The sequence below is a fragment of the Anser cygnoides genome, chromosome 13 (genome assembly GCF_040182565.1).
Source record: "Anser cygnoides isolate HZ-2024a breed goose chromosome 13, Taihu_goose_T2T_genome, whole genome shotgun sequence".
Taxonomy (NCBI): Eukaryota; Metazoa; Chordata; class Aves; order Anseriformes; family Anatidae; genus Anser; species Anser cygnoides.
Window position 1 is genome coordinate 5,499,454 of NC_089885.1, and position 27,568 is coordinate 5,527,021.

At 45.9% G+C, this 27,568-nt stretch overlaps 1 protein-coding gene and 1 long non-coding RNA gene across 12 annotated transcripts in view; one reads left to right on the top strand and one right to left on the bottom strand.

The window, feature by feature from the left end:
- Positions 1-762: 762 nt before the first annotated feature.
- The window catches only part of ARHGEF9 (Cdc42 guanine nucleotide exchange factor 9), a 185,398-nt gene continuing 158,592 nt past the window's right edge, over positions 763-27,568 (bottom strand). For 7 of the 11 annotated variants that reach the window (XM_067005070.1, XM_067005075.1, XM_067005069.1 and 4 more), the window contains 4 exons: positions 16,464-16,707; positions 15,687-15,755; positions 13,742-13,828; positions 763-4,698 (listed from right to left, as the gene is read on the bottom strand). In XM_067005070.1, the coding sequence (XP_066861171.1) occupies positions 4,517-4,698; positions 13,742-13,828; positions 15,687-15,755; positions 16,464-16,707 (582 nt within the window). In that variant the 3' untranslated portion in view covers positions 763-4,516. The remainder of the gene's footprint in view (positions 4,699-13,741; positions 13,829-15,686; positions 15,756-16,463; positions 16,708-27,568) is intronic. The other 4 variants (XM_067005071.1, XM_067005073.1, XM_067005072.1 and 1 more) reach the window with 4 other exon arrangements.
- Positions 10,008-12,778, top strand: LOC136791866 (uncharacterized). Its single transcript, XR_010834808.1, has 2 exons — positions 10,008-11,980; positions 12,446-12,778. It is a non-coding gene; the product is annotated as an uncharacterized lncRNA (long non-coding RNA).

The following is a 27,568-nucleotide window of genomic DNA, read 5'->3' on the forward strand; positions in this document are numbered from 1 at the left end:
CCTGGGGTTCTCCACAGGGCATCGGTCCCAGCCTGTACCAGGTCAGGGTACCGTGGTGGCATAACCCCAGTTTTCAGGGTTATAACTGCAGTTTTGTGCTATCTAGGGGTGCATCACTCAGCTGTCTTACCTGTGACATGCCAGTGGGGTTCTGGAGAGAGCACTCTGCCTTTCAGGGCTACGGCACCAGGCTCCTTCTCCCTGCGGGTGCTCTCTGCCTCCAGGCCAAGGGAAACCTAGGGCAGGAGCCTGCTCGTCTCCTGGGGCTCGGCCTCCTGCAGCAGGGCCGTGCGGGGCTGGGGCTCCCTCCCCTCGGAAACCCCCCTCTGCTCTACTTCCACGTGCTCTGAAACACTTCTCCCGATGCTCACAGCGCATTTGCAATGTCTGTCTGAAGAGTCAGACTGTCGTCAAGTTTGGGTTAGAGCCGTGCGAAGCTCGGTAACAGAAAGCATTTTAAAACCGTGTTTCACAGAAGACTTGATCCAAGCTCCGCTTGGAGAAACCCCTGCCAGCACTTGCAAGGCAGTACTGTGTCAGTGCTGGACCTCCAGCTACTCGTTAATCATTTCCCTCCGTTCAGATGGAGGACACAAAGCGAGGGGAAGGGGAGGTTTTTCCAGGACAAGCCTATTTTTGGTTACATGTGAACATCTTGGTGTCTGCTTCGCTGACAAGCTGGAGCCCCCCCAGCCATTCGTGCTCAGCCTTTGGGAGAAGAGTGAGACCGCTCTGAGGAAAATGATTTAAAATGCCTTCAGATGCCTTTTCACTTCTTTTTATTTAATTCCATAAATATTTTCATAAGGCTCAGTGTCTTTACAACACTTTTTTAAACACTTTTTTTTGTTTTATACACACAACTTTGACACTTGTTTGACAGGGTCAAACAGTCCAATATAAACAAAATAATAAAACTGGCAAGTGCGGATCAGCTGGGTTACCAAAATCCTTTTTTTTCTTTTTTCTTTTTTTTTTTCTCTTACTGTTAAAACCCCAAAAGCACTAAAATATCAGTATTTGGCTTCAAACTAGAATTTTAAAACCCTTTTTTTTTTTTTTTTTTTTTTTTTAATTCTCTGCTACAAGTCCCTGTCGTCATAGTGCCTTTAAACTCCTACAGCCTCTTCTTTTCTTCTCAAGGAAAAATAAGCTTGGTGATGCCATGCAGAACTTACAATAGCTACTAAATATACATGTTCCCTGAAATGTAGCTGCAATGAAAAGATGACAGAGCATAAAGAGAACAAAACCAGAAACCCAAAGCACCACAGTGTACTATCAATAACATTGCAATGGATGGCCGGTGACCATCCAGAAACTGAAACAAATTTCAAATATATTTCTCTATGTATTATTTTCTATTTACAACTGTTAGATGCACCTAGGTTGATTCTTGTTTGATCTTTTTGGAGAGGGTGGGGAGGCGAAAGTCTTGAATTTAGATCCTCTGTTCTAGTGTCTAGGTCAAGGGGTAATGCATGTCATTTACCTAGGGAAGAGGGTATTTTTATTTTATATATATATATAGTTTCAGCCAGAGAAATACCGTAAACGTGTAAGTTTGTTACAACTCTCTTGTCTCTGCATATGGGATGGTAAGTGGGTTCCTCCTGTCTGGCATTGAAATGAAAGTCTGTATCAGATGCTCAGTCAAAATCACCCCAATCTGACAGCATCTACGCTGCTTCCAGCACTTTCAGACACACGAGGCAGCCCAACCCTGCTCCCTATTGGGAAAGCCACAGTAGGTAGTAAAAGTGGGACCCAGTGCTGGTTCTTCTTTGTGATAATGCTCCATCTCTTGCAGCACCTTGGCAATTTATGGAGGGGAAGAGCTTTCTTGAATGCCATGCCTGAGAGCCAAGCCCCTCTTCCCTCTGGAACAACGCCTGCATCTGCTTTGCCTGCCACCTGGCTTCGGCAAGCGCTAGCAGCGCTAGCTTGGTTTGGCTTTCCGCTTAAGAAAGAAGCTGTGAGTCCAACAAGTGGCCTTGTCAGATCAAGCGAGTCTTGATTTATGATGCAAATAATGGTGTGGCGGTGGTGTTTCTTTTTTCCTAGTGCTGAATATTTAGGAAGCATCTTCTCATAAAAATTATGGATGTCTCATTCTCACTCTCTGAGGCACAAAACAGTAAATGAACAGGCTTAACTAATGTGCTTGTTACTTTTTTTCCCTAAGCAATTAAAAGGCAAAGGAATAAGTGAAATTTCCATCATGTTGACAACAGATTATAATCTCTCTCTTTCTCTCTCTCTCTGCATCTCTCTCCAGCCATTCAGAAACAGTAAAACATTTCAGTTAACTTCTGCAAACCGATCTCATTCACTTCTCTAAATACCCATTCTGTTAAACAAACAAAATAATAATTGCTACATTTTCAATATGAAAATCTGAGCATAAAAATGCAAAGGTACAAAAGAGCATAGGAATTACTTCTGATATAAAATTGCACTGCCTCCTGCTTGGGGCTCCCAGTGTTTCGTTGTTGCCTGTCACAGAGGGACCACTCTTCTGCTCCAAAATGCTAATCTGGTGTTGTTCAGTGAGAGTTTCTAAGTTACTAAAAGGTGCTGAGATTATTTTTGTACTTAAATAAAAAATACATTCGCTGCCTTGTAACATGCCCTGAAAGAAAAGAGGCTCCACAGAAATACTGAAATCGCACTCTCTGCTTTTGCCATTTTCTTGTAGTTCTTGTGTGGAAAAAAAAAAATGTTTATCCACACTGCTGGCCTGAGGTGTTTATATGGTGTACCAAATTCAAAAGAAAATGATAAATACCATGATCTATTATTTCATCCCAGGTTTTCAAAGGAGCTTGCAGAATAGCTCTGCAAAGCTTTTGAATTTCATCTTCTGAACCTGGTTAAACAATCTCAGTTGTCATAGGGAGAAAAAAAATCATCCTAGTGCACAATGATTTGTTTTACAAGCTCAAACATAAGTTTTTGCGCTTGCATACAAATGTAGTTAAGGCTGAAATTGTAGGAAATGTCTTTGAAAGTACAGCTATGAATCTCCAGAGTGAGAAAAAGAGAGAGAAAGAGACCCGGAGAATTCAGCTAATCACTCCAGAGCCCACTGACCCTGATGCACCACTGCTGACCATTGCTGCAGCTCAGATTTAACTGAGCGGTGATTTAGATTAGGTCATACTCATGATCACAGGGCTAAACTTCTCAGGTCACATCCACATCTTTCCTGAAAGGCAGTTCTCAACTGCTCTGCAGCTTGGATGCATTAAATATCAGGTAAATACTTCCGATTACTTGGGCAATGATCCTTCTGCTGATGGGTCACTACTGGCAGCTCACGTTTTGCCTGGGAGGTCAGTGCCCAAGTGGAGCCGGCGTTCTTAAACGCAAGAGTAGTGCAGGCATGACCCTCTCTTTTGGGATCATTGCTCCTGTAAACAGCAATTAGTGGTTTGTTAATGCAGTACTGTGCAGGTGTGAGTGTGGCCACCAGGATGGGACCTTAGTTCCTGAAGAAAGAAAACTGGCCATTTGTTGGAGCCTAATAGCCAATTTTCCTCTAGCTGGAATGGAGGGCATGAAGCCATCAGTTTTTAAGCTTTTATCTTTGCATGGAAAACAAAGATAGGAGTGGGCTTTTCAGAGAGTTGTGTCTCAGCTTAAAAAGAAAATAAATCAAAATCAAAGATAGCCCCACAGAAAAAAATAAATAAAATGCAAAAGAAATAAAAGCCCCCAAAATTCTTTTCTCAGTCTTTCTTACGCCGAGTGTGAGCAAATCACACTGAATTGAGAAAAAGACAGTGCTTTCAAAAGTGCAAGAAATTAACTGAGGAAAACCCATCTCTCACTTCCTAAATAGCTGCTACCCCTTCTGCTTGTTTTCACCTGCACACAACAAAAATAGTTAAAGCCAGAGAAATACTGCACAGCAGAGCATGGTGCACAAGGGAGCACATCCAGACAGGCACGAGTCAGACCAGAGAATGCAGGACAGGGACGGGGAGGGTTGATGCTCTTCGTTGAAATGGTGACTCCGGGGACAGCCACGGAAGGGACGGAGAGGGAGGGAGAGATCTCCCAGCGATCCAAAAAACAAACAAACCCCCCATAAATAAAATCAAATAACATACACCAATGTAGTCCATGAGAAACTTCGATGACGAATTCACACAAGCAGGAAAGCATTCTGGGATGCCAATGACAACTTGAATGAAGATGAAGAAGAAAAGAAAAAAACACAATGTCCGACCAATGGAATAAAATAAAATAGGTCACATGATTAGAAATCATTGGTGCTTCCTAGTATCTAGTAGCAGATTGCTTCCCAAAAACAACAAAAAAGTTTTTGGTCCTTCTGTATATATACATATATGTATATATATTATTTTTAAATATGTATGTATATATATATGTATATATTTAGTTGCAACAGTGCTTCTCCGAAAAAAGGTCCATCTATAAATATAATTTTACTTCATTTTATTTTTAATTTTAAATTGGTTTAAGTTAAAATTCACCATCTTTCTAGGTATTATTTTTTGAATGGTGTTAACCTGCTGAAGTTTTGCCAGAATGGTGCCTGGCTGCGTCTGGGTTCGGTGAACTCGAAGACCTGGGCCTGGGATATGCCATCTGTCACCATGTATTGTCCCTGATTTAATGGATCCTGGGGTGGTGGGTAGGCTGGAGGAACCGACTTGGAGCAGCTCACACCTGCATTGATGATCGGGGGGGAAAAAGAAACAGATCAGTCAAAGTGCAATTGGGTCAATAGTCTTTCTTCGTCATGCTATCACTTCTTATCGCTTTATAACCAGGGTCCCAAACAACAGGGAGACATGCTAGAGACGGCAAGTCTACGGAGAAACGCAGCCGCTGCCTAACTCTCAGCTCAGAGGCTACCTGTGCTGGACCGCATGTTGAAGATTTAGAGACGATCCATTACTTTTGTATTGGCAGAGTTTTGCCTGCCCTGATGGAAAAGTCCTGCGTGCCCTAGCGAGACGCAGCGCTATGGCTGTGCCGTAGGTGGCACCAGCCTGGTCAGACGTCGGCAGACAGCCATAGCGCCAGTCCCACTCTCCCATTTAACACGATGTTTCTGAGCTCGTTTTCACCCTCCCAGCTACATTCACAATGGGTTTTGCCCTGGCAAAGGTGCCCCAGTGACCAGCCCCGAGCAGCGCGACCCCAAGGACCGCTCGGCGCCAGCTCCCGCGCCAGAAGGGAGCAGCGCAAGGCGGCTCAGGCGGAGCGCTGCTGCAGGGACCTGCATCACTAGACAAAGGGCAACTTGTTGTTTTGGACAGCTTGTCAGACTTTTCCATAGGGTTCTAAATTTATCAGTCTTGTTTCAGCCCAAAACGGCTATATGCAATGCAGGAAAGGCTTGCTTCTGCTCAATCCAAATGGGCAGCAATGGATGGACTGGCAAGGCTACACCTCCAGGGTCTATCGGCGGCCGGGTGCGTGATGCCCACTTAAGTGTCACAATGCCTGTGCAGGGAAGGGGTGAGAGGACACTGCTCTTACAGGTTTCCCAAGACAGAGGGGAGCTCCAGTAAGCTGGGACCTACACAGCCGCTCATAAAGGATGACGCACAGATCGCAGCGCTGGGTGAATGGAGGCGGAACAGAGGGAGGCGTTGTGCCACCGAAGTGCAGCCTACAGGGAAAAGTCACAGCTACTTCTGCATCGCCTCCCCGCCACGCCACTGACGAGGGATAACCCTCAGGATACTGTGATCAGCTGGAAACCACAACTTCCAAAAGGGATGGGAAGGAGGAAGGAGCAGGGCTCCGAAGTGGGGTGCTGTAAGCTCTGGCCATCTCTGGATCCCCTCTGCTGCATGCAGAACTGCTCTTCCTTCTGCGGGAGGGCAGCCCCAGCCACGAGACGGGTGGCAAGCATCGCAAGGGCCATCGCGAGGCCGCTGCCTCCCCTGGTCTTAACCGCAGGAGCGAGGTGACTCTACCCGAGTAGCTCAGTGTCCTCGTCTGGAAAGCGGGATGGCATGACCCACCTACCTCACACAAGGATGGTGAAGCTAAATTAATTAATGTTTGTAAAACACTTTGAGATCCTCGGATGGGAAGGTGCTAGAGAAGGCAAAATACGGTGATTAGCACCCAGGTACCACAGCAAGGTGTGTAAAAGCAATGTGACTGCATTCAGTTTGCGGTTCCTAGCCACACACAAACACATGCTTTGCAGGATCAGCACCGGCTGGCCCGGGCACAGGCAGGCTGCACACAGTCGGGTACTTACAGACAAAGGAAAAAGCCTCACAAAGTGCACTCACGGAGCTCGTCTGACAATTTCTATATGGTGCCACAGTGTAAACCAAAACCTCTTTTTTTTAGATACGAAGCTAAGGCTCTTTAGGTAAGAAAATTCATTTTCGCTTACTACAGAATTTACCCGTTATGGGTTCTTAAAAACATCAGAAGGTTCAGACCAAATGGAGATAGCATCTCGATGGCTAATCAATTTCTCCTTCTTTACAGCAAATACAATCCAATCATGCAGCTTTCTGTCCACTGCAGGGAGTAACCAAGGTTGTTCCTCAGGGTGGACAAAAATTGCTCCATAATTCATTACTTACAAACCTTTAACCAATTCATCACAGTTAGTATTTCAAACAGTTGAAAAGAGCAATCTGGCGATGTTCTGCATTTTTATCTGTATGCTGGAATAGTTACTCATCAACAAGCTTTCTACTCTATCTTTCCCAAGCTCCTCTCTCCCACAGGCAGTGTGCAGAGTGGAGCCCAAGCCCAGAGCCCTGCTGTCCTGGGGTCAAACCCGGCCGGGGTCAGTCCTAGGAGACCCGAGACACCATGGGTACCATCCTTGCTGGCAGGGCTCAACAGTCCATTCGCATTTGCCACGCTGTGACTTAAGCCAATGACGTCCCGTAAGGGCAGAGCATGGGCCTGAGCTCACCCCCGCCCCACCGCTTCTATCCCTTCTTCTACCACTGTCCTGCTCCACGCTGCCTTCCTGGAGGGCGATTCAATGTGTGGGTGGTGAAACCAACTACAGCGTCTGCTCTGGAGACCAAACTCCAGCCCTGAATCCACACAAGAGTGCAGACATCCCCCTGGAGAACTCCAGCCATTAGTGCCTTGGCCGCTTGTCCCAGGTGAGAAGAGGCTGGTGAGGAGTTTTAGGCTCTGTGTCAAGGTTAGGATCTAGTGCAGGTCCCTTACATGGCTGGAGTTGGGAAATGCATCTTCTATCTGGTAGGCGGTTTGGATCCCAAAGGACTGCTTCAAAGGGCGATAGTCCTGGTGCCACCAGGGTTACTAACTAATGCCCTACAACACAAAAGGGCTGTGAATCTAACGCTGCTACTATGGGACAGACAGCAGTTGTTTCTAGCTTCGGAAGACCTTAAAACCACGCTGCTTTAATGACATGGCCCAATGTCTTTTGCATCCTGTGGCTGCAGAATTGCACCTAGCCTTGTGATGCGTCTGGCCTGCCATGCTGAGCCGTGCTGAGCTCTCTATTGTCTTTAAACCAGCTTGTGGAGGGTGAACTAGTGTTTTTTAATCACGACACAGCAATGCTATGAAATCTCCTGGATCAGCAAAATGTTATGCACTTGGGCAGCTGGAGCGGTAGAAAAAGGACAGGCTGGCTGAAGTCCACTGACATTGATGGAGTTACACTGGAAAGAATGTAATCCATAGTCTGTCTTCTCCAAACAAGAAAAAGGCAGACTCCCCTGGCCAGATCACTAGCAAACCCCATTCAGTTCTTTCCCAAGAGAAGCCTTTTTGGTCCAAACTCCTGGAAAACAGCTAGCCCTGCCTGGAACATGCCCATGCAAACACACACTGCCACTTCCCGCAGTAAAGAAGCTCGGACCCATAGTCTTCAAAGTGTTTCTTTGTGTGACCCTGCTCAAGGATGTAGGGTTTTAGTATTAGCATCTAAGTTGGATGAACTTCAAAAGCTCCCGGTTGGTTCTACTTGAATAAACAGCCAAAGGTTTGCATATTTATCATATCTATCAAATGGCATCCATGGCCTGAACGATCACAACTGTGCATCTCAATGGCATGCGTAATTACTGGGTGTTTGAGGGCATGCAAATAAAAACATTTGTGCTCTGGCAAGGCAGACTGATTATTCCCTAAAAATGCGTTTTCTTGTGAAACTGTGATACAGCATGTTGCAAAAGCTCGAGGTGCCCTGAGAATGGCTTTGGTTTTGACATGCCGATGTTCGCGACAAGGTGGAACACAGGAATTATGTGCAGAAGGAGGGAAATTCACCTAATCTGAACATCTTCAGAACCCGAGAAGGAGCAATTCTGGGAAAAAGTATGACAGGTTGCTATTTTTCTATTCTGCTGTGAAGTGGTTTGTTCTCTCATCAGAACTCGGGGCTGTTGTGCAAAATTGTCTCTTGAGGGATTTTTTTATATGCAAAGCCATCACTCCACTGCAATTCAACAGAAAGAAATGAGCAAAGCTCTTTTCCAATGCAATTTTGGGCTGCTCAGAGAACAGAATTCAAAGCGCAAAGGGAAAGAATCGATAGATAAGTAATGATTTCCAGACACAGCTGCTGCACTGCCTTCCCGAGGCGTAAGAAAACAGCTATACACCAATGACCAGACTTGGAGCTCCTTCTGCTGGTTCATGCATAATTCTGCACAGTAGCAGAATATAAAGGCTGCAGCTGCATAGCAAGATCATTTGGCAGGGTGGGGGCCATGGAAATCTGTTCGGAATAAGCAAAAAGAAAACTCCAGGGTTTATGATTTGGCTAGACAAAACTGGTAAAGAGAGATGCTGCGCTGTCAGTTGAAACTGCCTTTTTTTAGTGCTAGGACACGTCACTTGGAAGCTTTTGGCTTTCGCAGCTCAGAAGAAAACAATTAAAAGATATAACATGATCTCCTTATTTTTTCCTTCCTTTTTTTCAAAGTGCCTCCTCTATTTGAGATTACACCGGGACTCCACTAGCACTTGAAGACCCAGGAGCACGCTGCAAACTCACAGGCTATCCACACGGACACGTGCAGACGGACCCATGTATAACTAGCGGGGCAGCTCCATTAACACTGCGCCTTGTGAGAGTTAATACAAAGCGCACACAGAATACAGGCAGATATGCCTCTATAACCATGGAAACTTGCCTTACAAGATGCTTATTCCATCCTTACCCTATAAGATTTTCTCTCATATTTTGATCAGGAGCTATTTCATTGGCTTTTCTTCTGCCTATCCATCTAGATAGCATGTTGTTCATTGCTCCCACTAGTTGAGTGGGAGACAATAAAACGCCAGCACCTCCTTTCTGTAGTGGCTGAGGGGAGGCTGTTGGAAAGGAGGCAGTGCCGCACTAAGGGGCCTCTCAAATCCTCAATGGCAGCTTCAGGAGCCATGCTCGAAAAATCTTATAAATTTCATTTCCTTGTTTTAGTTTAACCCATACACAACATGGGTAGCAGGGAACATGCCTCAAGAACACTAATTGATATATGGTTAATTACTACTGCAGCAGAGACAAATTTAGTTTAACGAAACCAGAAACAGCCATGGCTGAATGGGTACAGCCCTTTGCCCTTCTTCAGCACGTTTCAACAGAGGATCTCAAAGCACTTCACCACTGCTCATTCTGTTGCTGTTATATTCAGAGTCAGCAACTACTCTGTGCCTGGTATTAGTTCTGCTGATTGCAGGCAGTTTTTACACCAAGAGGTGGGGATGGGAGCTTTGAACAGGAACCGTCCACCACCAATAGCAGTCCTTAGCAGCCACGGACTTCACTGGTCTTCACTTCCATGCTCAGCTCCCCAGCTCAGATTTTGTCATGCTCACCCAGTTCAAGAGGAACCTAAGTGGTGCATTAGCCATGGCTCTTCACGCAGCAGGGGATTTTTATCAATGGGCTGGCAGAGGTAGATATTGCCAGGATTGGTACCTGTGAGGAGAAGATGCCTGAGCTCCCCTTTCTAAGCACTAGCTTAACTTCTCTGTTTGGAGGAAGAGGAAAAGAAAAGGGCCCCCTGCTGCTCAGGGGGACCCTGCGGCCTTGAGAAATGCAACAGAGGAAAACAGTGATCTTGTGGCTGGGCTATTCCACAGCCAAGCGCACTATCTACAAATACTGAGCTAACTTTACCTTCCTGAATCTATTTACCAAGCCTGTTACTACAACCTAATGTCATCAGACTAGACGTTAAGATAACGATTCCTCATGTGATAAGCAAAAGCTAAGTGAGGCAAGGTGGAATAAATGATACAAGGGCTTTATCAATCAAAGCCGGGTGAAAACTAATTGCATTTATGTAGTCTCCCTCTCCTCCAGCATTATCTACGCTGATAGCAATGAGCACTGTGTCTGTGTCACTGATGGGAAGAGATCACTTCGTCCATCGCTGCCCTGAAATGCAGCCTCGCTGGGGTTAAGAAATGAACCAAGCAAGACTATCCCTTACCTGACATACCTCACTGAACCGAAAGTACAATAGTGCTGGGCTGACAGCCTCATTGCAGTTGGAATCTCAACCTGACATTGACGTCAACACCTTGACTCTTCAAATGAGGGCTCGGCATTGATGGAAAAACCCAGGCAGGCTGTTTCACATCCCACCAAAAACTCCCCTGGAGAATCTGCTCAAAGCGTGTGCCCACTGCTCAGTCACCAACACCATCCTCAGAGGTCTCCCACCCAAGAGTTTATTCTTGATTTTATTTAGCTCGGTGCTGGACCAGATCTCAGATGGAACTACCGACCGTCTTGGTGATCGTGATCAGAGAGCACTGCTTGTGGACCCACAGCACCCCTGGGGGCTGGGGCAAGCTGCAGGGGGGCACCACGTAATGCTGGTCTTTGGGAGGTCTGGGGAGGGGTCTCTGTTATGGGCAATGGGGTAAGCTCTGTGATGTCTCAGTCTGTGGGGAAATGCCACCAAGAACATGATTAGCGCCGTTCTTTCGCCTGTGCAGTGGGAAGCTTTGTGAAAAAAAGGAAACAGGCCCTGAATATCTGAAAATGCCAGCACCCCTCTTTGTTTCTACCTGGTTGGTCTATGTGTTGCCCAGGCTCCTTCAGCCCCCCAGGCTATGTCTCCCCAGATGTGAAGAGGATGGAAGACAGCCAGGGCCAATCTCGTTAGCAACAAAGATGCAATAAAGGAGATTCAAACACTCAGAAAAACTCCAGGAGGTGCCTGCAGACTCTGTTACCTGGTAAGCCCTGTCCTTTCCAGGTGGATGAAGCCAGCACAAGTACACTAACACGCAGTTGCCTTGTTTTGCTGTGCAGACTTGCTGGGGGAGAGCTTATAAGCGTACAAGTTTGAGATGTTAAACAAAGCTGTTGGGTGTTTGGGTCAGGGTTTTATGAGCTAGTTAGCTGTGAGCTCAAGTGATCAGAAAGGAAGAAGTTAGCAGGAAAATTCAGTGACTCAGAGAGGGTTTTACTGCAGGCCACAGCAGCTCATGCTGGCTGATGATTTAACCCCTGCTGGGGTTTGCATAGCTGGGTATTTATGGGCAGATTTAATGACAGCATCCTTCTCAGCTCAAGGCAAAGGGTGATGTATGTTTTCCTCCTTCTACTAGTCCCAGACCACCAGGCTGAAGACTTGTCCGGGCTGAGGGCATCTGCTCTGGTGAAGCTGTGGCACAGTGCAGAGGAGAATACATGGGACAGAGAGGAAGGCAAGAAGCTGGCTCATAGCATGGGGCTGCAGAGCTCTCCTGGGGCTGGGAAACCCTCTCACCTAGCTCTAAGGCCACTTCTTTAAATTTGAGCAAACATTTAATTTTCCAAAATGGGAATATTAATGGGAAACAGAGCTTTGAAGATGGGCTCTCTTCACTGGGCAGTGGAACCGCTAATCACCCTGAAAACCTTGGCTGACAGCTTCTAGGAACGCGAACTAATATCCCTTTTGTGTCTGAGGGAAGGAGACACCCTATGTGCTATCCTGCATGGGGACAGATGTGGACAAAGCTGGGGAATCCAGTAAATAACTGAATGTTTCTGAACGCTGCAAATGCTCATCACGGGGGGGGAGATCAAAAGTGGCCAGCAGAAGGGAAGCCCCTGATGGACAGAGGCAGTGAAGGAGCCTTCTGTTTCCAGACACTTAGAAATGGAAAAAGTACCCTGGATAATCCTGTGTCGGTATTAAGAATAGACCAGAATTCTACATGTGATCCATTTTCATGGGGACTTCAGCCTTGTTTCCACTGCTATAGTCAATCACAAATGCAATTTGGAAGTGCAATTTGATGCTATCTTAATGTCTAACTTGCCACTGCAGGTAGCAAAGGTCCTCAGTGGTACCTGACCTTAACTGCAAAATTGCAGACTTGATCGACTGTGGTTTAAAAAGGGTGGAGTTTTGTTGTTGTTGGTCGTGGTGGTTTGTTTTTGTTTTTTGTAAATCAAGCCAAATAAAATACTCTATTATTTTACTATTTCTAGGAGCCACCACACTGAATTCTATTTCCAGTTACCACACTGACATTCAAAGACACTGAAGAGTTGTAACTGAGAGGGAAAATCTTGAACAATCAATGTGAAAAGAAAAAAACCAACAACAAACAGCCCCTCTCCCTATCTGTCGGTAAGGCGCACGACCAACACTATCCATTTACCTTACATCTAATGGACTTAAAAAAGGCAGAAAATTGGTTTAATGCTGTCTTAAGGCTCATGGCCTAATATTATTATGTTTTGTCCAATCTAATAAGTAGTGCAAATCGTAGTATATTGCTGAAATCTGACCTTGCACATCATTAAATCTATTTGGAAGGAGGCTTGTGTACGCATTTCTGTTTGGGCACGAGAATTAAGAGGTGGCTGCTTCCAAATGGGCTGACTTGAGCCCCACAGACAACCCTCATTTGGGGACTGAAAATCTCAAAACACAGAGTTGTGCTCTTAGTTAATCACCTGCATGAAGTTTCCATTAGTTTAGAAAGTTTTAAGGTTTCTTCTCCTGCTATTGGGCGATCTCTCACTGTCTTGCCCTCGTGTGCTGCAGCGAGTGGTAGTTTAAATGCTTCCCCTTAAAATGCATGCAGCCGGCTCCAGAGTAATACCTCTGGGAGGTGTGGTACAACAGTGCATGAAATAAGCTGCAGTTTATACTAGTTGAAAAATGTTTTTCTGCTTCACCTCTAACAAAGTTGATCGCATTTTCCATTTCACCTCCTTCACAGCTTTTCTCTCTTCCTTAAGTATTCTGTGACAGGGAAATTACCATGGGTTCCCATTTAAGAGGTGGAGGGAATGACTGAGATAATCTAGAAACAAGTAACAGACATCCGCTGACATGCGAGCAGAGCTCTCACCACGTCAGGTCGGGCTGCTGAGCTATCGAGCCCTGCAGTAGCCACCGAGATCTGTCCAGTGAAGATCTCAGTGTCTTTAACTGAACATATACTTCAGTTGAATGCAGTGGAAATATTCCTATTCCTAAAGGGTTTCACTGCCTTCCAGGTATAACTGATGCTCCAGAAACAACTTAACACCCCTTCCGTTGCTTCTGTCCTGCTGTGGGAGGCTGGGTGGGGAGGACAAAGGCAGCCCCGCTGCCCGCAACTGCCCAGTGTACGCACGCCGGTCTGCCTGCTGCCAGCCCCGAGAGCAGCACCTCGGCCACAGCAACACAGCCCAAGCACCTTCCAGGGTCTTTGGCAAAAAAAAATAATAATTGTTGGCAATTGATGTTAAATGCACATGGAAAGATTCAAAACATCAGTCACTATAAGCCACCTCTCTGGGATGTCCTCCTCCTATCTTTCTCTTCTGAGCAATTCCGCGAGCTCTCTGCTCTGTCTGTCTTGTGCTTCTCCTTGGATCCTGGGTAAAAGCACAAGGCAAACCAGGGTAAGAAACCCAAGAGTTTTCAGCAAAACATTCAGTGCAGCTACGTAATCTAATTAATCTAAGGCTGGGCTATGATTACTGTCATGTAGGACAAAAGAAACAGAGCCGCTAGTTTAATGGCCTTATTGTTATTTGAGATTTCATATCTTAAGTAAACGAACCAGACTCTGCTTAACTTGATGCTAGGGGTTTGACTGAATTTCTATCCATCTCGAGGACTTCATCTCATAAAAAGAACTCCCAGTGTCATAGCATATGCTCATTCTGCATAAAAGAAATGCTGACTGGTGTTTTATGAGCTAATTAATTTTATCAGAAAAGCCTAAGCTGATAACCCCCCCTCCCCTTTTTCATCTCAGAGAGAAAGAGAGAGAAAGAGAGGAAACGAGAGCAATTGCTGAATAAGAAATCAGTACAGTACAGTTACGCTTATTATGTTTGTCAGGATGCAAGTATGGGGATTTAATTAGTAGTACTGGTAGGCATGCTCAAGCACCTTTGAACTGTGTCACTTAATGACTAAACAGTAAAATTATTAATTAATAATTAATTAATAATTTAATTGAACAGCAAGTAATAATTAAAACTGGTTTTGCCATGGCCGTCATGCAAGTCAGATTATCCAGTTGCCATAATTTCCGTGATTGCTTCCGTGGTTGGGGAAGGATCTGCAAAACCGAGCTCGTGATAGTGTCCACTACTGCCAGAACTACACGTACACCGTGTCACATACCTGTCCCCGTTTTTGCGTATTTTGAGCTTAGAAAATCTGGCCAGGAGAGTTTTTAGAGAACATCTCAGCAGACAACAAAGGAAGTTAGTAGAGAGGAGAAGACTAATGACAATGGAGAGACACAGCAAACCATGGTGTTTACAGCTGGCCTAGCGAACCACTACTGTACCAGCAAAGCCAGTAGACAACAAACAGGTGAGGCAGAAAGCAAAGAGCTCCTTCAACTTCTGCAAAAAAAACAACCCAATGCCCGCAGAGAATAGGGAAGAATCTACCTGGGACTGACTATAGCCAAGAAACGATGAGTTCTCTTAAACACTTTTATAGGCCTAGTTGTGCCAAGGTACTTTGGTAACTGATCAATATGTCTATGACTTTGTGAAGCTTTGGAAAACTTGAAAAATTACCTCTCTGACTTTCCCTCCACATTGATTATTTCAAAACCTGTAGCTGCAGGAGTTACTGCCAGAGATAATTAACGCTGGCCATTTTGGCAGTCGAGACTCTGTTTAATATCTAGCATGGCATTTATTAGTTGGCCTGGGTGGGGAGATGAGCCTGACATTGAAGATACATAACATCTTTACTATGAAGCATTATTTCCTAAAGCTGATGCTTCTGTGCTGTCCTTTAAAAGTTACAGGCAGCCCCAAGAATCATGAGCATCCCCTTTCCAAAAGCAGGAAAGGGGTAGATCCCTTACCATGTCCAATATTTTAGCCATCTTTCTTTCTTTTCTAATGGGAGACTTTGGGAATTAGCAAAACACCTACACATCTCCACACTCACTCCCATATCAGCCTGAGATAAACAACTGAGAAAGATTTCTGCCCCCAGGGACAGCTTCTGGACATGGGACTGGAGACATGAGATCAAATTCATCTCTAGCAAAATTCCACTGGCTTCAACCGCATTAGACCAGAGATTAATTTGGCCCACAGGTACATTAAGAAAGGAAACAAAGCACAAACGGTATTTTATAAAAAAAGAGAAATGGGAGAGGGAAATTCAAGGGGGACACTGGATCCTAGCCCAGCAGGATTCAGCCCAGCCCGCTCCACCCTCACATCACCAGGCACAGTGCATGTTGCCGGTTACCTTTTTGCTTACTGACTTTCTTTACTGTCATTGCCGCTTGCCGCTTTTGATTTTCAGAAATTTCAAAGCCTGAAAAAGGGAACACGGCAAATACAATTCAGAAGATTGCTTACAAAGCCTCCTTTTCTCTTGGGGAGGGGGGAAATTTTCTGCACTGTTTAGCAAACACAGAACTCCCTAGGTGGCAAGGCATCACCCAGTGAGCTGTGTGTACCGTAAGGTATTTCAGTGAAAAGCAAATCTTCCTTGAAAGGACAGGCCTCCTTATAATCTCACTTGTGCAGGGTCTGTATGAAAAGTAAGATTAGACCCATTATTATTTATACAGTATCATAAATATGCCCAGTGCTTTACAGCTGAGCAACACAAACTGAGCCTGAACCGACGCTGGTTACAGTCAATTTATGGGCTGATGCTGAGGGAAGGGCATGGCTGATAAGTCGTGGACTTTGCCGCCATCCTGCCCTGCACAAGATGTGCTTAACTTGAGCAGAAATGAGGCAGCCAGGAGACTCTGAGGTCTGGTGGCCAAAGAGTTCTTTCTTGCACAATACCCACGGAGGTCCAGGCTTGAAGCTATGGGCAGAATTTTCTCACTGAGGGCCCAAAATACCAGTAACTGAACTGGAAAGAGACCTATTTCATGGCAATGAGAGCAACCAAGGACATTTGAACTGTAATGCTACAATTAAAAAAAAAAGGTGGGCTTCTCCAACACTTGGGTCTAAATTAAGCATTACCAACAATCTCCTTTCAGATCCATTTCATATTCCTCACCTATCTTTTCATCTTCTTTAACCATCTTCCTTTCTTCTCTGAAAGCTCTGAGCCATCGCAACTTCTCCTCCAGTTTCTTGGCAAAGAATAAGTGCATTTCCTCAGTCTCCTTGTTATGAAGTTTGAAGGCATTCTTCATGCTTACATTGAAGTCATCATCTCGTCCATCTTCTATATCCACCACTTCATATTTATCCATGTCTATGCGACCTTTGTAATACAGAATATCTCTTCGTATCAGGTCCTGCAGAGAGAAAAGGAGAGATGGGCTGATTGTAAGGTACTTACAGAGCCTCGACTCAGCAGGGAATTCATGGGAGGGCTGAAGAAAAGAAAGAAGCAATGGTGAAACATGGTCAGAGTCTTCAACTTTGTGTGCTGTGAATATATTTGTTGCTGACTGAATGAATAGCGGACATCATAGACAAAACACAGCAAAATAATACAAATCCTTATGCTGCAAAATATTGCTTGTAGGAATGAGAAAATGCCTTTTAGAAGACAATACTCTTCCATCATTTCACATGGGTTTAGTCTCTTCTTATTGAGCTTAGGGTGTTACTCCTGCTCCATATGACAGGAAAACAGAAAACACTGGCCGGTGGCCTGATGGGATTATTGTGCTGCAAAAGGGGCTGTGTGGAAGGATAAAACTTGAGAAATCAGCTTGTGCATGCTTGGCAGTGCAGGTCCAGTCGTGCAGATCTCTCTTGTCCAGACCCATTTTTAGTGGCAGGGTCTGCCATTTCTGCCATTTGCCTGGAACTGATCTCCTATTCTTGCACAATTAATCGGTGAGAAAACCACGCCCAGTTCTCAACTTAAAGAACCCTTAAAATTCTCTCTAACCCATTATGCCCTGGTTTTAACCAACTTAAATTTTTGCTTATTCCCTCCTTGATGTTTATAGCCTTTACAACCAGACCTGCTCTTCTTCACCTGCTTTCTAGATTGATCATTCCTGCCCCTTTGTTTATCAGCGACTGCTCAATTCTCCATGCCAGGATGGATAAAGAAAAATAATCTTCATTATTAATATTTCAGAACTCAGGTAAGAACACCCGCAGTTCCTTGGGCTGTTTGACCTGCCCAGTGCAACCTGCTCTCCCTGCCGGCAGCACACCGTGCAGCAGCACCGTGTTTCGGCAACCGCGGCCCCACAAAGGGTGGTTCAAGTTACAAGGCATGCTTATTTAAAAAGACAAATTTAGAAACATACAGTTAAGATTGTCTTCCTCTATCCATTCTCAAAATATAACATTTAGGTGTATTAAATTAACTTAAATACATTTTGATTTTTGAGAGTGCCCTAAGATAAACGCTATGCCAAAGGATTCATTTAAAAGGAAAGAAAATCAATGTACAACATTTACTTACTCAAGATTTAGTAGAGAGGTGGTTTTTTTTGTTTGTTTGTTTGTTTGTTTTTAAGTTAAGCAGTAGGCATTATTTTAAATGAATCATTTATCTTGAAAAATAAATTATACGTCATAGTTTTTTAGGAAATTTGCTCATGGATCTGACAGACAGTATTAACTATCATGAACTGTGCAGAAGCTTGTAGTCTTTAAAATTTGGCTCCCTCCGCTGAAATGCTCTATGGGGGAAAAAGCATCCATTAACTAACATGTTGTATAAATATCTTCCTCGAGTATGTAGGCTTTGAGTAGTGATGCTGTCCAAAACATAAGAAAAGGATACTTCAGGCTGACTATGAATAGGAAAAACTTTTCTACATTTGGAAAATTGTGTCTTTCCCTCTGCCCTCCCTGCCCTCCCCCCCCTCCCCCTGGCTGATAAGAGGTGTTAGGCATCACACTAAACTTGTTCAATTAAATCAATACTGTGTACTGGGTTTAAATTTTAGCCTTGGACTAGTTCTTAGAAATAGCATTCATCTTTACCACATTCTCAAAAAACTTGGTAACAAATCCCATAAGAAAAAGATGTGCTCCTTAAATCAGTTATACCAACAAATATTCTTCTTCCCAGACAAGAAGAAGAAAACTTGCTGCTGTTGAAAACTTCTAGAACAAAGAAGTCTGTCCTTGTGAGACAGGTGAAGTGGGATCAAACATACTTTTCTGTGCAATATTCATGGTTATATAGAAATTTGTTCATAAAAGGTATTATAAAAAATAAACAATCACAATCCTCCTCATCTGGTACTGAAAATACAATACTCTGTGCATTAGCTTTTTCCTTGCACATACTAAACGCATTGTTTTCCCTCTTACCTCTTCAATTTTGGGTTAGAAAACATTATGAGCTATTTTTAATAGCTAATGCTAAGTGAATGTTTAAACAGACTTATGCTGCTGTTAGGCTTCCAGAGGACAATGCCTCTGGTGTGGGCACGTTCAGCTGAGCCGCTCCATGCATTTATTTCCCTTCCAAGGCTGCAGCTGGAACAGCCGCTGCCGTCTGTGGGGCTCCTGCAGCTCAGAAGCTCCTGGGTTTTGCAGGTGTTGCTGCGTATTGGATGTGAAGTTAACGGTGTTGCCTAGGAGTTACTGAAGGAGCAATAAGGAGATAATGGAATCATACGAGTGCTTTTGGAAGTAAAATGGCCCCACGGAATATTATTGTTGGTGAAAATGCACTAGCAGGACGAACAAGCTCAGCTATCTAAACTGTTTGCAAAAACCACGCAGAGAAGAAACAGCGTGTTTTTGTCCTTCAGCATTAAATAAGCACATGGGGGAATCTGGGAACGACAGCAAGTGCAAAGCTGTCGCCTGCCACTTTCACTTTTTTGAGAAGAGACTTTTCAATAACAAATGGAGAAGAAATGCATCAGCCTCTTTCCCGTCACCCTCCCCAGAGCACCCAGCCTCCAGTTTGGCAGGAATCTGCTGCTGGAGAAAGGGCCCCGGAGGGGAGGACCAGAGGAGAGAAAGGCTCCACAATAGAGGCAGATGATACCCTTCAAAGGTGCCCAGAAAATCAGAAGCACTCAGAGCTGGTCTATGAGGGACGTTATCTGAGTGAGGACCGCTGCCCTGTGCCAGTGGTGCATTTCTTTCTTGCTTCCATAATGGAAAGACCATTCCCCACCCATCGGCCGTGAACTCCAGCACCGGTACCCAAGTTTTCAAGGGACCCTTTTATTTTCCACACAGCAGTGCATGGTTTGTACGCACCCGGGTTTGAGAAAGTTCAGTCCATATAGCAGATTAATAACTGTAACTAGATGATGTCCCCTGCAGCAGGGACAGCGTGCTGCTATCACTCGTGATTATCCCAGGGAGACCATAGAAGAGAATCTGGAAGAAATTATTAAACTCTAGGATTTAGGTTTGTTTATATGCTGGCTATATTAGTACAGTATTATCTAGCTATAGTTTAGCCAGCATGAAGACTAGCTGGTTAAACTGTCCAGTTTTGGATGTCATACAAAAAAAATATGTTTAATTAAGTGCAAGAAAATGTGGGGAAAAAAAGGCTCTGAAAACCTGATTGGTGGGGAAAGGCCAAAAAAGATGGAGCTGTTTAATCTAGAAAGGACATAAATCAAAAGGAACAAGCTATTGGTATTCCAAAATGGGAAAGCTTCTTCGAAGAAGGCTGGTGATCAATTATTCTCCATTTTGATTGTGGCTTGGCTTAATTTACCGCAAGGGAGAAGAGGATTAAATACTTGGAAAAAAATCTTTCTAGCTGTAAGAGTTGATATGCAGGAGAACAGACAAAATAGGGAAGCCTTGGGACAGCACTCCCTGGAGATTTTCAGAAATAAGGTTAGACAAACATCCATCAGAGAAGATCTGAGTATACTTAATCCTGCAAGGGAATAGCTAATCTCCTGGGGTCCTTCCCAGCTCTACGTTTTGATGATGTCTAAGAGAAAGGCAACAGATGGAGACAAAAAGGGATGAGAGCAGGTAGGATTATCATGGACGTCAGGGGCAGTATGAGAGAAGCCCCAGGGCGCGGGCTGGGACAGCAAACACGAGGAGCAGTGACATAAACCTGCAGTCTCTGCAGACTGCATCCAGATTGCATTGCATGGCTCTTAAGAAAATTGATGCATTTAGGTCATTTGCACTTATTTGTCTGAATATGATCTTTTTTTACCCTACAGCTTCTGTGATTTCTTTTTCTTTCTCTAGCTGAGAGGTTAATTAAGCTCTTCTGAATAAAATGCTCTGCAGTCTGTTCACATAATATGTACCAAGAATTCACAAGGAAAAGATGAAGCCAAAAAAAATATATTTGATGGAAGCACAAAACAAAGTTTTGACACGTTACATAAACCTACGACGATTCTGCTCTCTGCATTTGCTTTCTCAGAGGTCTGCAGCTGACGTGCCTGTGCCTGGGGTAGCGGCTGTGCTCGGGGGGTTCCTGCCTGTGGGACCTGCCTGGGCCCTTTTCTCCTGCTCCCACCCTGACTTAAAGCTCCCGTTTCACTGCCCCCTCTCAGAAGAGGGGAGGCGACTTTCTCTAGCCAGGCTTGAAAGAAAAAAAAAATCTAATTTGTGACTGCCACGAGGAAGCCGAGGCTGGCCCTTAATTGGAAAAGCTGAAGATGTGGAGTTGCACCGTGGCTTCCACGATGAATTATGCACCTACCCCCAAATTATCACACCGGATCTAGGCATCTATATAAAGGATTGCACCCGTAAATCAGATTGCTCAATAACTCTTACTACTCGCCCTAGCATGGCTTTCTCCCCCTGCTCCCCAGCTTCAATCCATCACGGTTTTCCTGCCGCGGGTACCGGGGGCCGCAGCCCCGCAGGCAGGCGCTGCCTGTTGGTGCTGGGGGGTGCTGTGCCCTCCGGCAGCCACCCAGCCCCCCCGCCCCCCCCGTGCCACTGGGAATAGGAATAGAGGAAATAGGATGTTAATCATGAGGAGGACAATCTGCCTGCGCAGTCAATTGCTAGTGCGAGATGGCTTCAGAATTAAAAGCTATTTAAGAGATTACGCAGCATATGAGGAAGAGATTTCTCCCTCCATCACAGGGCACGGCTGCGCACCAGGGAACCTGCTCGCATCGGACGCCTGCTTCTGCTTGCACAAGGCTGGTGTCCTGTGCGGAAAAGGGCATGCCGCCTGTTCCGCAAACACTCAGGGCAAGGTTTGGGGTGAGCTCTGCCTGGGAAGAGCTCATGAGGAGGGCTCAGAAAGGAGCGAGCTCCTGTCTGTGCAGGTCCTGGGCACTGCCTGCACCCATGGTCCCACCGGTGGGGTGCGGGACCTGGTGGGATCTGTCAGGAGCTGGGGGCACAGAGGGGTTGTGCTTTTGGGATTTGCTGCCGTGGGCAGGCTCTCAGCAATTCAAATGCTTCTTGCAGTGCAGGACCACGCAGGTTGCTCGTCGGTGTCGGGGAACATAATGCATCCCTGTCCTCTTCCCAGGCAGCCTCCTAGGAGGAGCTGGCCCCGGGCATGTACCAGGCAGTTTGCTCCTGTTACCTTTGTGTGCAGCCATTTTCATGCATTTCAGAAACTCCTATATACTGCTTTGTGGGTGGCATGCAGGGAGGGGCTGTGAGGGGTCTTAAGGGCTAGTGTTATGATTTGAGGATGGCACTTTTTTTTTCCAAGAGCCATGGTTTACTCTATGCTAGGTCACACTCTACTTCTCATGCATAAAACAAATCATCTGTAAAACGCAAGCAGGGGAAGAGCCATTTGCAGCCATGAGTCATTAGATCCCCTTATAAACTGACAATATAAAAAAACACCAGCCACAAAATAATCTGTTACAAGTTTCTCATCACACTTGCAGGTTGTTGGTCCTCCCGGCTACCAAAATCCTGCACATCCCAATGGCAAAGCAGCTGCAAAAGGGCTTTGGGAGGAAGGATGCACTGAGTCCATGGGTGCAGGCAGGTCTTTTGAGTGCAGGTCCTGAGGACTGCAGGGAAATGCAATTCCTCCCCTAGCCTCTCCCCATCTCTATAATGGGATAATGGTATTTTCTTATTTTACAGGGCAACTGGGAGCTGGAAATAAGTAATCTGTGAAAGGCACACTGAAAGCCTTTGATGGCGGTTCTTCAACAGCTCGGAGCCCTGCAAGAATAGCTCGGCGATACACGCTGCATGACCCAGAGCTGGCAGAGCAGGGGCAGGCGGCGAGGGGGCTCTGCGGGTGGCAGATAGAGCCCGGGGGCAGCAGACACCGTGCTCTGGAGTTCCCTGGACCACCCCCCCTGCCAGGCAGAGCGCAGCCTGAGAGCTGCGGGGAGGCCACAGGGTGGCTCTCCTGCTGGGGACCGCCACCCCATCCCCACCCCAGCTTTATGGAAGGCCATCTCAGTAGATGCTTTCCGAGACACTTTGCTCTGGGTGACTGCACAAGGGGCTTCTTCCCTCACTACTCCTTACCCCAGAACATGGCCTGGAGCAAGGAGCTGCTGCTGAAGCAACGGCCCTCAGGGCTGGAAAGCCACGAGCATCACGCTGTGCATGCACAGATAAAGAAAAGCCGGGGTTTGCCCTAAACAACCCGTAACTGAAACACAGCGCAGACGAGGCAGCAAGGCAGCAGCATGCTCAGAAGCAGCAGTGCCTGGAAGGCAGTGGGCTCTTCGGGAGAACAGGGACTCAGGGATGAGGCTGAAAATAGGGACCCTGCCAAGCTGGAAACTCTACAAATTGGTGAGCAGTTAAATTTGATTTATTGATTTGAGTCGATAAATAGTGAAGAGTTGATGCTGAGATTGGGAAAAGACTAAATCAGGGTCTATAAAAATGACACCCAAACACCAGCCCACAGTCTGGGAAAGGCTGAGCTCTCTTTTGAACTACGCTGTGGGTCTGAGCTGCCGCTCAGGTGATTTCTCACTGACCTGAGCAGCGATTGCTGAGCAGAATGGAAGAAGCAGAGGGAGCGAGCAGGGTTTTTCAATTTACTCCCAAAATTTGTCCTGATTTTCCTGCCTGCCTGCTCTCCATCTTCATTCTGCCCGGCCTGCCGTGAGCAATGAGAGCATGGCACGCTGCCACCTCGCCATGTCTTTGGGTATCTGTAGTCATGAGGGCTTTCAGCATTCTTTGGCTTTTAAAAAAAGATTCAGCGCCTACATTTTTAAAATCTGATTTACCTTAAAGCAACCCTTTGAAGAAAGCAGCACAGCCTGGTTTTCATGAACGCTGAGGACACAGTTTCCCCTAGCATTTGTTCATTTAGACTTATCTGATTGAGGAATGGTTTTTAAGACGGGACAGTCCTGCACCGTTCTCACCGACCTCTGCAGAGTGCACGGCACAGCTGGGCCTCTTTGCCCAAACGAGACCCTAAAACCCAATGAACTCTGTTGTGTTTTTGTTTGTTTGTTTGTTTGTTTTTCTAAACAATCTTGGTATCAGAAAATAAATGTAAGCCCTGGCTGGCTGCTAGTGACCGTGAACCACCCTGTCAGACACCATGGTTTGGGCTTAGCCAGCCTTTAAGGGCAGGGAAATGGGGGCTGCTCAGTGCGATCTGAAAGCACGATGAGGGAAAGCTTGTAGAAACCGGGGGCTGCCAACACCACCTCCTCAGCATGGCCCCGGATGGGCCCAGTCTCCAGCTGCACGATGCCCCAGGGACTGCCAGGTGAATATGGGAACCAAAACCTCTGTGCTGCCCGCTTGCGTAACTCTTCCTTGCACAAGGACAGCTGTGCTGGGGAGGTCAGCAGGTTGCTGCCAAATTATTCGGCAGTGTCTGTCTCCTGAGTCTGGGAAGAGATGCTTGATCCACCCTCGCCAGCTCCATGAAGCTGCGGTGTGGGATCTGAGTGGGGGAGGACTGGAGCCGAAAGCGTTTATGTGGAAATGCTATTTTTGCTCAATGCATTTAGTGGGGCAGCAGTGGCATTTTGATGCCTTGTTCCACCTAAAGCCAAGTCACACTGGATACGAAGCAGCGAGGCGAGGGCGAGTGCATTTCCAAAGAACTAACAGCAGGAAGGGATGGGAAACCCTCCCGCAGACACGTCACCGCCTTTCCGTTCCCTCGGGTTTGCTCCCAGGGGCTTGAAGTCGTGCCGCCGACAGGACGCAGTGGGAGCAGGGTTACATTTTCAGCTTTTGAGGTTTCGCTTGTGGGCCAGATTTACACCCACTGCAACTGCAAGAGCGATAAATGAGGCACAGAGAACGCTGTGCAGCATCTTGCATATCTGTGTAGTTAGATGAGTAGGCTAAATCTGTTCCCCATCCAGAACACAAAACACTGACTGTGAATGACTTGCTGAATTCATCCCTTTCTGGATTTTACCACTAAATTAGCAACTAACAACCTCGAGCCCTCCCCTACCTCCAAGCTGGAGCTTTCCTGAGTCTTGCTGACCCTGCTGCTTCCGGGGGGCTCTGGAAACACCGTTCCTTAAAAGCTTGATCCTATTCTTTGGGGCTGTGACTAGACCATCCTCAGCCCTGCATGGTTTTTTGGTCGTCTCCATGCTCATCTCATGCTATCTCATTAACTCAACTTGCAAAGTGCTTCACCTGCAAGCACGTCACACCGCTGCGCCTCTGCGAGCTGCTGTTTGAAAACAGCGAAACACGGCCTGCCCCAACCCAAAATGGGGTGTTTTATGGAGGTTTGCGTTACTGGGAGGAAAAAAAGCAAGGGTGCGAGGTGCCGCCAAAGTCAAACAGTGTTCCGTGTGGGTGAAAAAAGCACTTGAAGTACTAAGAATTGTCCCGGTGCCACGCCGTGTTTGCAAACAAGATTTGCAACCAGCCCTGTGAGACCTATTTAGCCTGCCATAAAAGTAGGGCCAGCATTTTGGTGCAGAGATTACCTCAGTGTTTTTTAGCAGAAGCAATATGGGAACTAGACCTTCTTACACTAAAAGGGCTCAGAAATGTCTCTTTTATCTTCCTATTCGGAAACTTGAACTGCAATGGAGTTTGACAGGATTATCTTATTTACTCTATCTCCTATAGCACAGCTATTTCTGTCTGGCTGTCTGGTTATTGCTATTAAACTGGTCTCATTTTGCTTCTCATCCAACCTGCTTCGCTCCAAGAGCTCAAGGGAAGACAGCAATAGCAATAAAGCACGAGCTGGAGGTTACATTGCATCTTGATTACAAGAGACACATAAAAAGTGCAAATGAAACCTAAGTGTGTTTCGTTCAGCCACTGCTCTTTTGGTGCTGCAGCAAACACGAAACACAGAGCCCCACCAAGGCCTTGTTCTACCATGGGTGGAAGAAAAGCACCATTTGGTGCAGAGACGCTGTTAACCCTTCCTCCTTCATGCTGTCATTTCCAGCCTAATGCCACAGTACTCTTGAGCCCACCGGGGAAACCCAACCTATTACCCAGAACAGAAAAAAAGATGTTCATCTGTTATATGGTAAGCACCTCGAGCATCCCCCAGCGTAACAAGCTATGATCATAATTAATACGGCGTGTCACAGTCCGGGATGTTAAGTACTATGATTTGCAAATTTGAAGCATCTCCGTGTCAAACCCTCTCAGCTTCAGGTTGAGAAGAAAAGTAGACCCTGTGCCTTTAAGGCAACATCTTTTAATGCTAACATCATCAAGGATTGACTTCATTTCTTGGTAATTACAGTTAGCACACTGGAATATGTATTCTTCTTTCCTGATTATAGACATATGGTAAGTCAAACTGAGGCCAGTGCTTGCTTCCTACACAGTTTATTCCCTTCTTCCTTTCCAAAAGGCGTTCTTGGGTTAGGGTAACTGACCTACACCCTCTTCTGAAGGCAGCACCACTTTGTCCTCCCAACTCCCAACCTCTGGTTCAGGAAACACAGACAGAAAATGCATTAGGAGAGCTTGACGTTAATCCAATAACCACAAGTTACCCAGCTTTGCGAAGAAAATCCAAATCATTCTCCCAGTGGCTCTTAATCGTAAACTGTTAGGCAAGCTGACTCGGTGCACCCCGTTTGCCACAGCTTCTGGGAACGCGCTGCAGTGCCTGCCCGCACCGCCCGGTAGTTCAGCAGGCAGGCTGCTGAATGCTTGACACAGTAATTGCATCTGACTAAAATTCTCACTTCCTAGGACCAGAAATTAATTTAATGGTGATATTAGGAAGTGACTGGTGCTGTCTCTGATGGGAAAATCCGAGCCAAATACATTTATCTGTAAAGCTCAGAAATCAATTTTCTTTGTGAAGACCTTCCCACACGAGTTGCTTTGCAAGATGGTTGCCAAAACTGAGAGCTGGCTGCCACAATAGCAGCTCCTCCACCTGCTGCTGCTGCTCTTATTCATGCAGGCCCTGTAAATCTTAGTGCAAGTTTCCTGCTTGGAAGAAAGACTTAAATACACCCATACTGGCGGACATAACATCTGCCAGGCATATTTATATGCAGCCATTTGTAATTACTCATTTCCACAAATGAGGTTTGTGGCTGAAGGCCCCTCAGTTACCCACGATGGTCACGGAAATGCGTTTGGGACTTCTCGCTCTGGGGCAGAGCAGCTCATGCTGGCAGAGAGCAACCTGCAGAGAGCTGCGGACGCCTGTGATTTCGAAAGGTGAGGTAGATGCTGAAACCTTGCCTGAACTGTTTGGGAACAACCAATAAATGCAGCGAATATTGATCAGCGAGCTCCTGCCTGGCATTACTGATCATCCTCTGCAGGAGTATCGAGCAGGGGAGCAACTGTGCGAAGATCTTGGGAAGAATCACCCTGAGTCGGCTCCCTCACAGAAACGCCTTGGCCAGACGTCCAGAAAAAAACCCCACAACCTTGAAAGATTTTCAGACATCAACAGAACGAAAGGGATTGCAAAGCTTTCAGAAAGTAGGTCGTATTCAAAGCAGAATTCAAAGCAGAGAGTTTATCTGGAAATACATTGACTGCTGCTCAAAGCAGGTAGGTGGATACTGGAAATACTGACGTGGCCAATAGATCTTAAATTCCTTAAATTCCCAAATTCCTTAGGCGACACTGGATGGATCAGGAGGAAGAAGAAGAATGGTAATTCTTGGTAGCACATGATAGCCTGCTGACACCCTCCTAGGCCACCTGCATGTATGGCCGGTGGAAAAAAAACGATCCAACACATGAATGGTGAAAAGAAAGATGGTTTTTGAGACTGTGGGCTCTGCCTTGTCTTTAGAGCAACACAGGACACAGCAGCTGAAACGAAGCAGTCCTCAGCACTCC